General features: G+C 43.3%; 1 protein-coding gene across 1 annotated transcript in view; it reads right to left on the reverse strand.

Annotated features, from left to right (window-relative positions):
* Nucleotides 1-10,775, reverse strand: part of LOC137648895 (ATP-dependent RNA helicase A-like) — a 37,469-nt gene extending 26,694 nt beyond the window's left edge. The window contains exons 1-7 of the mRNA XM_068382069.1: nucleotides 10,740-10,775; nucleotides 10,247-10,459; nucleotides 8,478-8,652; nucleotides 6,528-6,704; nucleotides 6,052-6,242; nucleotides 5,364-5,525; nucleotides 4,891-4,995 (exon numbers count right to left, since the gene is read on the reverse strand). Coding sequence (XP_068238170.1) covers nucleotides 4,891-4,995; nucleotides 5,364-5,525; nucleotides 6,052-6,242; nucleotides 6,528-6,704; nucleotides 8,478-8,652; nucleotides 10,247-10,378 — 942 coding nt within the window. The 5' untranslated portion in view covers nucleotides 10,379-10,459; nucleotides 10,740-10,775. The remainder of the gene's footprint in view (nucleotides 1-4,890; nucleotides 4,996-5,363; nucleotides 5,526-6,051; nucleotides 6,243-6,527; nucleotides 6,705-8,477; nucleotides 8,653-10,246; nucleotides 10,460-10,739) is intronic.
* Nucleotides 10,776-15,402: the final 4,627 nt, after the last annotated feature.

The raw sequence follows: 15,402 nt of genomic DNA on the forward strand, positions 1-15,402 counted from the left end.
AAGGTACCGAAGGTAACAGTATTATTTCCTAAAGGGCAGGCCCGATCTGTCTGGACCAGGATGTTGTCAGTCTGGGGGTTACGATAATTCCAAGATCTGCCCTTCCAATTCGACCTACACGTTTGATGGTCTGATCGGGTTAGTTGTGGGAAATACGTTCTGTCTGAGGCCTCTATCAGACAGGAATCGATAGTCGGTTACCCACTCGTCATCACAGCCTCCCTCCGATTCGACGTCTATGCATCCAAATCCCCCTCATCAGGTGGTCTACCTCACTGATTCCCCAGGTACACAGCCCAACCCCGTTGGGATGTTTTACCTGCATACAGCCCTAGATCCGAACCCTCAGGCTCCTCTCGTGGACACCAGAGAGGAAGCTACAGGAGTAGAAGACAGTCTCGCCATCGAGACGGACCTAGAAAAAAGGGGGCTCGGAGAAGGAAAGTACCTAGATTCACCCCCTCACAACGCGGTGGTCCCGGTAGGGGGTAGACTTTACCACTTTCGAGACCATTGGACCTTCGGTCTGTGGGCTCATAGCATAATCTCTAAAGGTTTGAGGTGAAAATGGCCACAAGGTCCTCCTCCTCCACCAGTGACCTTCTCCCAGAAATCCACTCCCATCCTGGAAGAGTACACCACAGGGTTACTCAAGAAGAAGCAATCAAACGGGATCGATCACTGAAGTTCCAAAGCCACCTGTTCACAATTCCGAAGAAAGGCTTGGCGGCATTGAGAGTGGACCTGGACTTGTCAAGCTAAACTCTTACATTCTCTGCGACAAGTTCCGGATGTTGACTATCTCTCAGGTACGGACCTTACTTCCCCGTAGGACCGTCACCACCTCTGTCGATCTTACCGACGACTATTATCTTGCGCCTTTAGCTCGAAACTTCTCTTCTTATCTGGGTTTCCGCCTAAGCAGGAAAGCCTTTGTGTTCAAGACATGCCCTTTGGCCTCAACATTGATCCCAGGATATTCACAAAACTAGGAGAGAGAGTGTTAGAACAACTCAGGAACCAAGAGATACAGATCATTGCTTATCTGGCCGGTTGGCTCATTTGGGCCCGGCCGGTCATAGAAGGCAACAGAGCTACGAAGGAATTATTCCAATTTCTCGACAACCTGTGATTTCGGGTCAAACTCCAAAAAATCTCGCCTGCAACCATCAGGCCACTTAGAATGGTTAGCCATTCAGTGGGACCTTTCGAAGCACACGTTGTCTCTCCCTTCCAAAAGGTAAGAGGAATAGTTTCCAAGATCAAAAAATTTTCTCAAACACAAACAGGTGTCCGAAGAGCCTTAGAAAGTATCCTCGGACTTTTCCAATTCACTTCAGTAACAGATCTAATAAAAGCCAAACTCAAAGACATCAATCGAGTTTGGAGAAAGAGAGCTACAGTACCTATAAGAGACATGGTCTCGAAGATCCCCTCTGTCTTGAAAATGAGACTACGCCCATGGTCCGAACCGAAGGACCTCTCCAAATCGGTTCCTCTACAATTCCCACCTCCACAAGTGACATTCCATACAGCCGCGTCTCTAAGTGGATGGGGGGGATTACTCCGAACATCAGATGTTTCAGGTTCTTGGTCACTCTCCATGAAACAGTCCCATATCATTGTTCTCAAAGCCATGGCAGTGTTCTTGACCCTGAAGAGAGACTCTCCTCCGAGGTCGACCCACATCAGAGTAGTGTCAGACAGCACAGACGCAGTACACTACGTCAACAGGGGAGGATCCAAGTCACCCAACCTGAATCAGATCCTGGTCACTATCTTCGCCTGGGCAACAGAAGAGAACTGGTTCCTGTCAGCACCTCACCTAGCGGGAGGCCAGAATGTGAGAGCGGACTCACTATCCAGGACGGATCCACTGGAGTCAGAATGGTCTCTAGACATAATTTCATTCCGGTGGATACTCAGGCTCGTTCCAAGCCTCCAGGTAGATCTATTCGTAACTCAGATGAATCACTAACTTCCTTGTTATGTGACCCCAACCCTGGACCCTCGGGCTTATGCCATGGACGCATTACCCCGGGATTGGAACCATTAGAAGAAGATTTCCCTATCTCCCCCAGGGAATCTTCTAAAAACTTTTACACAAACTACGCTCCTTCCCGGGCGCAGTGGCTTTAGTACCACCTCACTGGCCAAGAACAGTTGGTTTCCTCTCCTCCTCGAGTTGAAACTCAGTCCCATCCGGATCCCGTTCCTCAAACTGACCCGAGTATCCAAACTCACTGTGTCAGATTACTCAAGGATAGCCAAAACTCTAACTTTGTGGACTACAGGAAGTTGGCAGCTCGTAGAGATGCGAACATTGAACCGGAAACGATCTCTTCATCGAATGGGACAAAAAAGGGACTCGACAATTCGCCAATATGATTCGGCCGTTAACAACTAGTAGGTCCCCTAAGAGTGCAGACCATACTCGTATGTCCCCGCATTTAGCCATCTCTTTCTTGAGGTTCCTATTTGACAAAGGCCTAACAGTTAGCACTTTAACCACCATCAAGTCAGCTTTGAAGAAGATCTACCTTGTTGGGTTCAACATTAACCTAGCTGATTCCTATTTTTCATCAACCCCAAAAACATGTGCTAGGCTTCGACCTTCGGTTCGGCCACAAAAGGACTCTTGGTCTATGAACGGTGTTCTCAAACTTGCGATGGACACGGACAATGAATCCTGCTTTTATATCACTCTTCTTAGGAAGACTTTATTTCTAACGGCTATGGCCTCAGGTGATGGAACATCAGAACTAGCAGCTCTCACGAAACCCGGAAAACATAGATTTCCTCCCTTCAGCCGAAGTACTCCTTTCCAGACAAAGCTTCCCTAGCTAAAAAATGAGGATCCGCAAAATAGGTGCTCCTCTCGGAAGATTATTCTTCATCCCCAGGATTTTTCTCCGTGTACAGTCACACTCTCAAGCCCCTTTTTAGCTAGAACTGCCACCCGCTCGTCTGGCTCCTTGGTTATCAGGGAACAAGGAGGTACTATTTCCATTCACGGTATCAGGCAACAAATCCTCTACTTCATTAAACATACTAATCCGGAATCATTTCCCCAGGCTCATGATATACGGACAGTAGATGCCTCCAACAATGATTTCCAGAACAGGGACTTTGATGATTTTAAAAAATATACGGGTTGGAAATCCCCTATGGTTGTCAAACGCCAATATCTAAAGATCTTACAGGCCCTTAAATACCCAACGATGGCAGAGGGGAGCCTTATCTCTCCCCATTAATCTCCTCTTCTTCCTTTCTTCCATCTCTTCTCTTCTCCCTCCTACCCGCCACTCACACCACGTCGCCGCTCTCCTTGGTAGTTCGTTAGCCCTATGATATTTGCCATGTTTAATTCCTATGGTTTAACTGTTATTGTAGTTACCGTTCCTTTAATGTTTAGATATACTTAGACATGTAAGGTTTGATGCCTTTTGCGATTCGACACTCAGTTGGTTCCTTGTCGTCATTATTATTTAACCTTACGTTCCCTATGTCATTTGGCTGGTTGGTAATTGGACGGTTACTTTATTATATCATAGTATTGTCGTACATGGTGATTGTATTCTCCTCATTATGTTATTAATTTATTGGGCTTGGAAGGCATTCTCTGGTACTTTTTCGCCGGCCGTCACAGGTTCGACCCAGAAAAGGGATTTTGACGAAGGAAAAATCTATTTCTGGGGAGAGACCTGTGACGCCCGGCGAAACCCTTCCCGATTATTTTTGTACGGACCCACCCTTTCCTTGCCAAGCCATATGTTCTTGCAGAAGGATGACCTAGTGAGCGCGAGTGGTGGGTGTCGGTAGGGTAACCCAACTGTATTCTATAGGGCCTGTCACGGCCCTCCCCCTTTGATGAAGGGATTATCTAAATGGAAGACAGCCTGTGAATAGTGTTTTACAAACGCCCTTGTTAGATATACGACACCAACAAGGTGCTCGCGCGAGGGTTGTAACCTCTGCATTCCATGCTTTTAATTTTCTCTGGTATATTTGGAAGATTTATATCAGAAAAAGTACAAAGAAGGACTTTTTCGCCGGGCGTCACAGGTCTCTCCCCAGAAATAGATTTTTCCTTCGTCAAAATCCCTTTTTGGCGTCGGGGTCGTTCGCGTCCGAGTATACCCTTAAAGGGGTGTCCGAGGAGCGTACCTATCCAGGGTTAAGATGAATGTATTAACAACCATTCAAGTTTTTAAAGATTTTCCTCTTACAGCAATTGCCAGTTTCTTATAATACTTCTGAAAGAAAACTTGGAGCTGTTCAATCTACCGAAACTTCTAGCTTGGATGAAAAATTGAGCGAGGCATACTAATCATTCAGTTCTAATAAAAATGTTGAAGGCAATTACCAACACTTTTACCCCCATTGGACGTACTGGTACGTTTCACAAAACTCATCCCTTTACCCCCATGGACGTACCGGTACGTCCTTGCAAAAAAACTTTTTTTACATTTTTTTTTTCATATTTTTGATAACTTTATGAGAAACTAAAGGCATTTCCCAAAATAATGAGACTAACCTGACCTCTCTATGATGAAAATTAAGGCTGTTAGAGAAATTTAAAAATATATATATCGCAAAATGTGCTTGAAAAAAAAAAACGCCTGGGGGTTAAGGGTTGGAAAGTTCCAAATAGCGTTGGGGGTAAAAGGGTTAATACAATTATCAACCTCTTATCTATACTAAATATCTAGCCAAGTTAGATTTACAAAAATAAAAATAACATAACCCTTAAAAAAATAATTCAATTAAACCACAATCCAAGGACATTTCAGTGGATTTGTTTCTGAAATTTTAGCTAGTACTTTTGAGAAATTTTAGCTAGTACTTTTGAGAAATGCAGAACACACAAGAGGAAATTCAATTATTTACCTTTTCTCCAAATACAAAATATGGTGATGGATACTGAATCTCCCTGTTACTGCAATTCACGGAAGATTTGTGGATGAGGGCGGCTTTGGACTCTTGAGTTAACACCTGCAAGATGTAAATAATTATGCATAAAAAAATTACTTGGATAAATTCTTTAAGGATGCATGCTAAACCATTATACAACCTAATTTCATATGAGCAACTATAAACACTATCAACTATAGTCCATTTCTTTTAGCGATGCAGATTTGCACCGACTCGCAGCGGTGCCCTTTAAGCTCGGAAAAGTTTGCTGATCGCTGATTGGTTAGAATTATCTTGTCCAACCAATCAGCGATCAGGAAACTTTTCCGAGCTAAAAGGGCACCGCTGCGAGTCGTCGTAAATCTGCCTCACTAAAAGAAATGGACTAAAGTTTTACATGGGCAACTGGCTTCTCAACACAAGCTTACATAGAAATAATTTCAACCCACCTTTCGTTTCTCCTTGTGGACACAAACGTTGGGGTAATGTCCCAGTGTCATGAGGCCTACAATAACATCAACCTTGGGGTCTGGGCCAACAAAATTATAGGACTGCGGGAGAAGACACTCCTCTGGAAAGCCAGCGGATACCATCAAGTCTTTGAGCTGGTTCTGTAAGAAAAAAAAATCAGTCTAGATGATGTGGAGTTGTGAAAGAGAGGGAGTTACGAACCTTCCCAATGTGTAAATATAATCATAAATTCCTAATTACACTGGGTAATTCTTGACTTATGACGTATGCGACATATGACGATTCGACTTTACGGTGATTTCACAAGTCTATCGGAAATACTTCGCTTATGGGACAAATACTTACTTGAAATAATCTATTTTCTTGTATAGAGTAAACCCATTTATCTTGGTAAATTATTATTTTCTTTTACTGACAATATACAGTATCCATTTTTGGTAAAAAGTGCATTAAGAAAATTTTAATATCTGTCGAGTTCATATCATACGTTTGGTGACACCACATTACCGGCGGCAAGCAATACAGTGATTTCCTTCCATTAGGCTATCAATTAGTATTAGTATTCTCATTATCGAAATATCAAGTAACAAAATCGACTTAGGACGCGTCTCCCGGTCCCTATCTCCGTCGTAAGTCGACGACTACCTGTACATGATAAATTATTACCTTAGCTTCCCAAGTAACACGCAGGGTTGGCATTGAAAGTCCCTTGTAGTCGCAGAAGTTGATCTCTGCATCTTCCCCTCCTAACCGAGCTTCTTCCCAACAGTTGAATGCATTGAGGGCCGCGATGTGATCGCTAAAACGGTTGCCCGAGAATGCTTTTTGGAATGGACTTAGTCGCCTGAATTCAGGAGCTGTGGACAATAAAAATCAACCATGAGACAAAATCAGGGCACCACAAAACATGACAAATTTGAAGATAATTTGTATTTTTCCTAATGATAAAAATCTTTAGCTATTTATTAGAGGCATTAGTTAAACCAAAAGTAATAGCTCTAACAAATGCCGTAGGTTTGTATTCCAGTTATGGAACAAATGTAAGATTTAATATTTTCAATTTACATCAACTAAAATTGCATTCTTCAAGATAATTAAGTAACGTGAATCAAAAGTATTGTAAGATATTGTGCTGTACTTACGAATGATGAAAATTTCTGGGGAAGTGGAATTATGGGCCGCAATTGTACACATGGCATCGCCACAGAAGAAAATAGACCCTAATATCACCATCTTTCCTAAACGTGGCTCAATTGGTAAACGTGCCAATATGCGACCCAGGGGTGTCAACTCATCGTGTCTGTCCAAACACTTCATTTCTGTAAGATAGAGGATGAAATATAATCAGTATAACCATTCTGCTTTAAATCTATGGTATGATTTAAGAAAAAATTATGAGATTTAATCAACAAAAGGAGGGTCACCAAGAACTCAATCTCTTCTTGGATTCGCAACGTCAAGAGTTTGCTCTCAGAGACCCTCCTCCAACTCATGATGTCAGGGGCGTCAGTACGTTCCTGGCATTTAAGCGAAACTACTCAGTTTCTCAAGTTTTACAAGCGGGCGTGTGGAAGCATCAAACAACCACCACTGCCCACTAAGGTAATGAAACACTGACAAACTCGATAAAGCATTAACTAGGTAACTCATTCCCATTCAAGTGAAACGTGCAAATCTGAAAAAATAATGCCATTTTCCTAGAATACAAAGCTAAGTTATCACCTGTTCCCTAACTTCTATTTTGTCTACTGTATTTACAAAGCCCTTGGAGCATGTGATGCCCTTCTTAACATTCCCAATACTGTACAAAAAAGTTGAATTAGTTGGAGTTAGGATTTCTTGAAAATTACTTGGGCTTACATTTTAAGAAAAGTGCTGATGAATTTCAAGATCTGCAATATTACAAGGATGCAAAACCTTATCATTTATATGGTGACTCAATCCTTAAGTGGGAGGTATTGTCCACGAATAAAGTCCGCTTCACTACCACATTAGGAAGCAGAAGACATAGTAAATATAGTGAATGTATGTGTGCCATGTTGAGAGAATTGCAAATGGCAGGCTGCTAAAGGTGATGAATGCAAGTACAAGAGAAAGGCCAAGGTTTGGGTAGATGGATGGTGTGAAGAAAGCTCTGGGTGATAGGAGGATAGATGTGAGAGAGGCAAGAGAGCATGCTAGAAATAGGAATGAATGGCTTCTTCCTCCGGTGCCTTGGATGACCACAGAGGTAGCAGCAGTAGGGGATTCAGCATTATGAAGCTACATCTGTAGTGGATAACGGGGGAGGGTGGGCTGTACCACCCTAGCAGTACCAGCTGAACTCGGTTGAGTCCCTTGTCAGCCTGGGAGGAACATAAAGAGGAGACATCCCCTTTTTTGTTTCATTTGTTTGATGTCGGCTACCCCCAAAATTGGGGGAAGTGCCTTGGTATATGTGTATGTATGTGTGCGCTACACACATACATATATGTATATAAGGATATAATTCAAATGATTCAAAGAGACCGTTCACAGACAAGCCTACTTTTAATGAGGCTTTCCTGGCCATCGAATGATACCACTGACCAACTACTAGAGAACTAACGTCACTATACGGTATAGCTCCTATGTCTCTTCCAGCCTTCAAGATTATCACAATACATTTCCACCAACTTCCAAGTAGAGTTTTAATTAAAGTATACCCATTTACTTCACCAAAAGAAATTTATTGGGGGTTCTTACCTACAATATATATGAATTGTGTTTTCTGAATTATGAACACTGTACAGTACCTCAAATTAACAAGTAGGAAGCTAGAAACTCCAGCTTGATAGTGAACGAATATATTAAACAGTAACTATTTCGAAAATTTTACAAATTGAAGTCAATCAATTATTCTTAGTCAATAAATTGAATCATGCTTTGTACCGAAGTGTTTGGCCTGTGTGACATGAATCTATACTATAAAACATTAGGATGTAATTTCACTGATATCGCAAAAACTTAAAATATCCTTAAATAAAGGAAAATCGCCATAAACAATATACGAGTCAACCATCATCATAAAATCCCAAGATTTCAAACAATAAAGGAATCAAATCATACAATACCTCTTAAAACAACCTCCGCTTCAATCACAGCATCAATGGGAGGAGCTTGCACAGCCTTAGAGAGGAACTCCCCGATGGATCCAAGCCGCAACAGTTTGATTGACAGGGACACCTCGTGAAGAGGAGTTCGGAACATCTCGGGAGTCATGTGTTCGTCGAGGCTTTCAAACCGGGCCTGTGAATAAGCGTTCAGAAATACTATAAAACCCTAAAATAATAATAATGATTTTTGCTAATAAATAAAGTTTTTGATCAAATGACTTGAAATTTTTATATGATGAAGCTATTATATGTTTAAAACTTTATAGAAATGTTGTATTTTGAATAATTAGATGAAAAAAATGCAGGATATAATGGACGGTCCCCATAAATCAAGTTAAAGTACTGTTGCCACAAACTATAAGTCTAATTATATCATTAATTTTAAGCCGAAGGCCAGGAACCAAGACTTAGCACATCTAGATATTAATGTTACTAGCCATTAATTTTAAGGTTTTGAAAGTCGTTTTTCTGCAAAGACCGCTAATCATACATGGTCTTACTTCAAAAGACTCATATTTGTCTAAACAAGTAACAATTATTCAGGAGGAAAAAGTCCACAAGTCAGCTCTTTCCTGCGAGAGATGATCAATTACCCTGTTGGTAACTTTCCGCTGAATTAAAAGTTTATCTCGGCTGCCTTTCCTCCTGTTTTACTCATTTTATCCTCAAAATTGAATCGAGGCTTTAACTATAATAAGCATTTATCACATTTTGTGGAATAAAAAAAAATTAAAAATGCGGGAAATCACATTTGAAAATAGACAATATTCAAATAGATTCAATTACTTCCTTTTTTAAAGTTATCTTAACACCATTTTTGCATTTCCTTTTTTAAAGTTATCTTAACACCATTTTTGCATTTAAAAGCTCTTTCTATCTATTATTCAGCCTATATAATGTTCATTCAATTATAATCTTAACCTGGACATATTTGCAATTGAGTGATAAACCCTTGTTATAGGGAATAACTTAATTATCCATTTCTTTATTGTTACAAATTAATAAGTAACAAGATTTATAGATTATCCATATAAATATGGGAGGATGAGAGAATTGTACCTAATATTCTATGCTCTCAATAACTTCTGGCATTCTATTTAATTGTAAACAGCAAGCCGAGATTTGCTACAATCATATTTATAATTTTAGTTTTAGAAAGATTAAGAAGTCCTACATTAATAAATTTCCATTCTCTCTGTGAAGACTATAGCCCTGACTTGTTCTCTTCATAGCCTTGCTAAATCCCATAGTGTACTGTATAATAATTGCACTTTCAAAAATAAAAGAAAAAAAATAATACTGGTTAGGCTACAACCCAATTTGGAAGAATAAGATGCTACAAGCCCTAGAGCTTCAACAGGAAAAGTACCCCAATAATTAAAGGAAATAAGCAAATAAAATATAAAAGTAATGAAAAAAGAACATTAAATACTAAATTTTTAAATCAGTAACAAGATTAATCATAAACTATGAAAACACTTATGACAACCTATTCAGCACAAAAAGGATTTGCAACAAGTTTAAAATTCTGATGTTTCACAGATTTAACATCTGCCATTAATATAAAATATTTTAAAATCCTACATAAACTATGAAAAGAGACACGTCACCCTATCCAGCACAAAAAGAATTTGCATAACTCTAAAATTCTGATGTTTCACAGATTTAACATCTGGCAAAGATTAAGTACTCGAGTAACAGTCTGATTTTATCCAATCCAAACTTACTCTGCTGCAAAGATGGAAGCAGAAGCCAGCCCTGACTCTCCCCGCTCGACCCTTCCGCTGCTCGAGATTCGTACGCGATGCCCAGACGGTGGCGTAATTCGTCATGTTGTTATGGGATGTGAAGAGCTTCATCTTCGCCTTGCAAGAGTCGATCACAAAGACGACATCATCGATGGTGATGGAAGTTTCGGCAATGTTGGTGGCAAGAATAATCTGGAAATTAAATGGTAAAATTTATTGCATAAAATATATAAATCAATTTGCAAAATAAAATAAATTATAAAATATATCTAATTAGCCACTTGGAAAAGAATAACATTATTAAAAACACGGCTAACAATGCAGTCTAGCCCTAGTTACATGATTTGGTGGTAAAACTCATTCCATAAAACACTTTAATCAATTTGCAAAATAAAATAAATTATAAAACATATCTAATCGGCCATTTGGAAAAGAAAAACATTAACAAACACAGCTAACAACGCAGTCTAACCTTAGTAACACCGTTTGGTACAGGATCAAACACCCTTTTTTGGGCTCAAGCCATGGCGTCCTGATGGAAGGTTCCTGTTTGGTAGCTTCCTTGGGTATAAGACTACTAAGATATTCCCAGAGAATTTAACCACAGGTTATCACAGAATTCTAACTTCTGGAGCGAGTATCTCAAAGGTTTCCCTTTAAGACATCGTAATACAACAGGGGACACGCATGTCTGGTCGTGCCACATAGCTATCTCCACCCCGAACAGAGTTAACGCTTCGGTGTGTAAGGGCTGAGAATAGCTGGGAGCCGTTCCACAGCTAATCTCACTCGTGGCTACTACTGATACTCGAGACGTAAACAAACGGACGCCATTGCTCTAATGACGTCACGCGCGTCTTTATCCTTTGTTTAGTAGCTGCCCTACTGAGACGGATTTTCCCTTGTGTGAACTTTATCGTTTTGCATCTTCGCTATGTCGTTACCTTCAGCCTCGCCTTCTTCTGGAAAGTTGAGTACAAGGTTCCAGTATTGTTTAATTAAGCTCTGGCCGTAAAGTAAATATTATTTTGCGAAATAATTGATGTTTTGTGGCAGAGCTGTGCCTCTACCGGACCCGCCATTTTATGGCGTCGTTGTTGTTTTGCATGTCTTATTTAGTTAGCCACAACAACGCTTCCGGCCTTATATACTAATCGAATACATTAGTTTATTTAGTCTTCATAGCTAGGAACTTTTATATCGTGTTTAGACGCTTTTTATCGGTCATCGATTGACCTCATACCAGTCGGCTACTATAGCCCCCAGGCCAGGAGCCTATATACAAGTGTTCATGCATGATTTATCAGTGATCCTAGACTAAGTTATGAAGATAGTGGCATTATTATTTTACAATACTTTTGACTAGTGATGCAAATGTTTTCGCCTTCAGGGACCATATAGGGGATAGGCTAGTCAGTGATTCTTACTAGCCTAACCTAACCTTAGGACCCCTATATGCTTCCTTCATCCCCTGCCTTGGCATTCCCTCTAATTAGCCTTGATCCCTTTTCTGAGTAAAGGGATTTATTGTCTAATAGAGTATTATATCGCCTCTCAGTCCTCCCTAAAGGAATGAACCCCCTTTAGGATTGCGTCTGAGAGTGAGGTTAGGCTAGCCTACCTCTATGGCTAGGATAGTCTGCGACTTTCCTGCGATAGCGATACGTCTTCTTCCTTGCCTAGTTCAGGACTTTTAGCCCCGATCTAGGTCGGGTTAGGAAGGTTTCTCTGTTCCATGCTGAAACTGTACTCTTGCACCGTTTTAGCCGATCAGCCTAATCTTAGGTTAGGGAGTGTCCTCCCTTCCCTTTGTGGCCGCTCTGGTACAGAAACCCTTCCTGGGAAGACCCCTCTCTTCTCCCTCCCCTCCTATCTCTTGTATAGCCTAGCCTATGCTTAGGTTAGTTTATACTCATCTGTCCCCTGTCCTACAACTCCTCCTTAGGGTGGATGAGTAGGGCTACCCGAGCTTCCTTGTGCAGTCCGCTCTGGTACATATACCTTCATAGTGTCCTATAAGGTTAGTTCCTAGTGTAGCTCTGCATAAGGGAGTCTCCCCCCCCCCCCCATCTTGGGTGTTCCCTAGTCCTCCCTTGGGCTACCTGCTCCCGGTCCCTAGTGACCCCTGCATATGGATGATAGAGCCTGTCTCTATCATGGGTACACCCCCTCAGGGAGGGGGAGGGATGTCTGGAACCCTGAAGGTACTTCCTGCATCCTTCCCCCCCTCCCCCTGTCTCTCTATCTATCCGGGTGCCGGTCTCTTTCCGCCTCTTATGCCGGCAATACCTGCCTCTTGGTGACTTCCCTACCCTTGCCGCCAGCCCCCCGTGTTCCGAGGGACTGCCGGCTGCCGCCGGCTACTACCGGCGGCTCTCCTACTCCTATCTAATCGTTCGCTTGCCGGTCGATCTCCGGAGTGCCGGCATATACTGCCGGCAACCCGATACTACCTGTACCATCCTTACCCCAGTCACCAATCCGGCATCCTCCGGCTGCCGGAGCCGCCGCTCCCTGCCGGCGTGCCGCCGTTGTGCCGGCGGCCGCCATCCTGGTATCTAACTGACTTTTGAAAATTGTCTGTTATAATGCCAGAATCTATGCTGGAGCGAGCTCCGGCGTGCCGGCGGCTTGCCGGATACCCCGGAGGCGTCAAGAATACTTGCACCCCCTCTCTGTAGCTATCATAAGACTAAGATAGCCCTACCTGGCAAATAGATAAGCTGCTTTGCTTCTAAGATCAGTACCTAGTACTGCTCTATTAGTGATCATGCTGTCTCTTTGCATTCTTCTATTTCCAGCATGCTATGTGCATCTTAGCACGGCTGGTTGCCAGAAGCAGTTACCCTTAATGAGACCTTCTGGCTCTTATCTGGGAACCGAATGAATTCGATCCCAACCTTGTCCTTGGCTTTCCATGGAGTTCCAATATAATGGGAATCCTAAGAAACTATATCCAATGATCTCGGTCATTTGAATTATCCCAGGACCAAGCCTATGGTAACCAGCCGGGCGAGATGCATGGAGCGTGTTCTCCTTTACTGTTTCACTCTCTATGCATCACACCTTCTGTAAGTTAAAATTAATGATTAATATTAACTTAATTTAAGAGCCATTCCTATGACTCCCCCATACTCATTTTCTCTTTCTTCCACAGGAGGAGCAGATGAAGTGCGATTTCGCATACTGTGCCGTGAAACGCTCCCAGTTTTACGGACATACGGCGTGCAGGACTCACGCCCCTTGCTCAGACAAGAAAGGGGATTGGAAGTTCTGGAATCCACTGGAATGTACGGTCTGCCAGGCCTACCTAGTTGAGGCCTTCCATAACCCTCCCTCAGCGGAGGTTAGAGACATTGCTCGTGAGAAACTGCGCAAGTGGGTGCGTGGTTTTCAGAGGAATGCCACTGGACCGTACCTGGCCACCGAAGAACTGAGGTCCCTGCTGTTCCCTAAGGCCTCCCCTGATTCAGTGGTTCCAAAGGAAGCAATCCCCACTGTCCAAATTACGGTGGAACCTGATGTGGTCATGGCTCAGTCCATGCACGAGTGTCGCCTAGATTCCGAAGAGGATGAACAGATCTCTGACGTCTCGGAAGACACGGAGAAGACGCTTATGGCTCAAGGAGCCGAAGAGGACGAAGACAAGGTGGAATACACCGAGTCGGAGATTGGAGCTACTCCCTCGTCCATCCCTCCGCCTACTCCTACACCGACGGATGTGTCCATTCCGTCTACCTCCTCGACCCCGGATCCTTCCTCTTCTACACAAGAACTGATCCGACTGATTAGAGCTGTCATGGACGACAGACTGAAGGAGAACCAGGAGTCCATCAGGTCTATGATTGGATCCAGAGAACCGAAGAAGATCTCGGTTAAGGATCTCCCAGCTTGCTCTCATGCCAACCCGTGGAGGTATGCAGAGCATATGGTTATTGCGACCGGCAGGATCTTTGTTAGTGACAAAATCGGCACGGTCCCGTTGGAAGATGTGGAATTCTTCCCAAGCTTCGAGGCCTACCCGGACTGTTACGTCCGGCTTCGTTCTGAACCTGCCTCGAAGGAGGAGACCGAACCTAAGGAAGAGATAGTGTTCGATCTCGCAAAGGCCCAGGCTATGCTAGCCTCCGCATTTAAGAGCAGGGGCTTTACCTGCTCTAAGCTTCCTGCCTTGAGCAAGAAGCATCCTACTTATGTCGCTCCCGACACTGCGATTCTTCCATTTTTGGAAAAGGCCTTGGCTGCATGCCTTAAAGCGGCGGAAGAAGGGAAACCCTGCCCTGCACTGGAGGAGTGCAGACCCTTCTCCATCGTAACGCCCCCTGACACTAGACAATGGAAAGATGTCCAACATACTTTCGTTGTGGGTAGGCTCGATCCTGACGTTGCCGGACGTCAGTTTAATGAAGACCTCCCTAAGCTCAATGATCACCTCCTTCGCCGGGAACAAGACACGAAGGAGAGGCTTGCAGCGTCTCTTTCTCATCAAGTCCAACTTGAAGTTATGGCCTGTGACACAGCAGTACCCGATCACTACATGGTACTGGCCAAATCCCACTTACTCACGGTAATGAAGGACTTGTACCATTTCATAAAGGCTCGTAGAGCCTGTCGTGAATTCGTGTTTGTCGGTGCCACCGTGAAACACGAACCCCGGAGGCTGATTTCCTCCAACATCTGGGGAAAGCACCTGTTTCCTTCGGACCTTGTCAAGGAAATAACGGACAGAGCCGCCACGGAGAATAGGAACCTTCTCCACAAGTGGGGCATGTCCAGGAAAAGGAAAACCTCTCAGGACGATGGACCTCAGCCTAAGAGGAAACCTCAGAAACCGAAACCCCAGCAACGTCAACAAAGACGTCAGTTTCCGGGACCCGCTACCTCCCAAGTGGTTGCCCAACCACAACAGACCTTTCAATTGGTCCCCCAACCGGTGTTGTCACAGTCACCGGTCTTCACCCCTGCCTTTGAGCAGCCATCCACTACCTTTCATGCCAGAGGTAGAGGCTCGTCCAGGGGTGCAAGCAGAGACGCCTCTCGTCGTCCCTCCAGAGGTAGAGGAGGAAAGGGAGCTAGCGGCCGAGGCAACAAGTCCTCGGGACACCAGAAGCAATGAAGTGCTTCCGGTGGGAGGA

This window comes from Palaemon carinicauda, chromosome 10, assembly GCF_036898095.1.
Source record: "Palaemon carinicauda isolate YSFRI2023 chromosome 10, ASM3689809v2, whole genome shotgun sequence".
Taxonomy (NCBI): domain Eukaryota; kingdom Metazoa; phylum Arthropoda; class Malacostraca; order Decapoda; family Palaemonidae; genus Palaemon; species Palaemon carinicauda.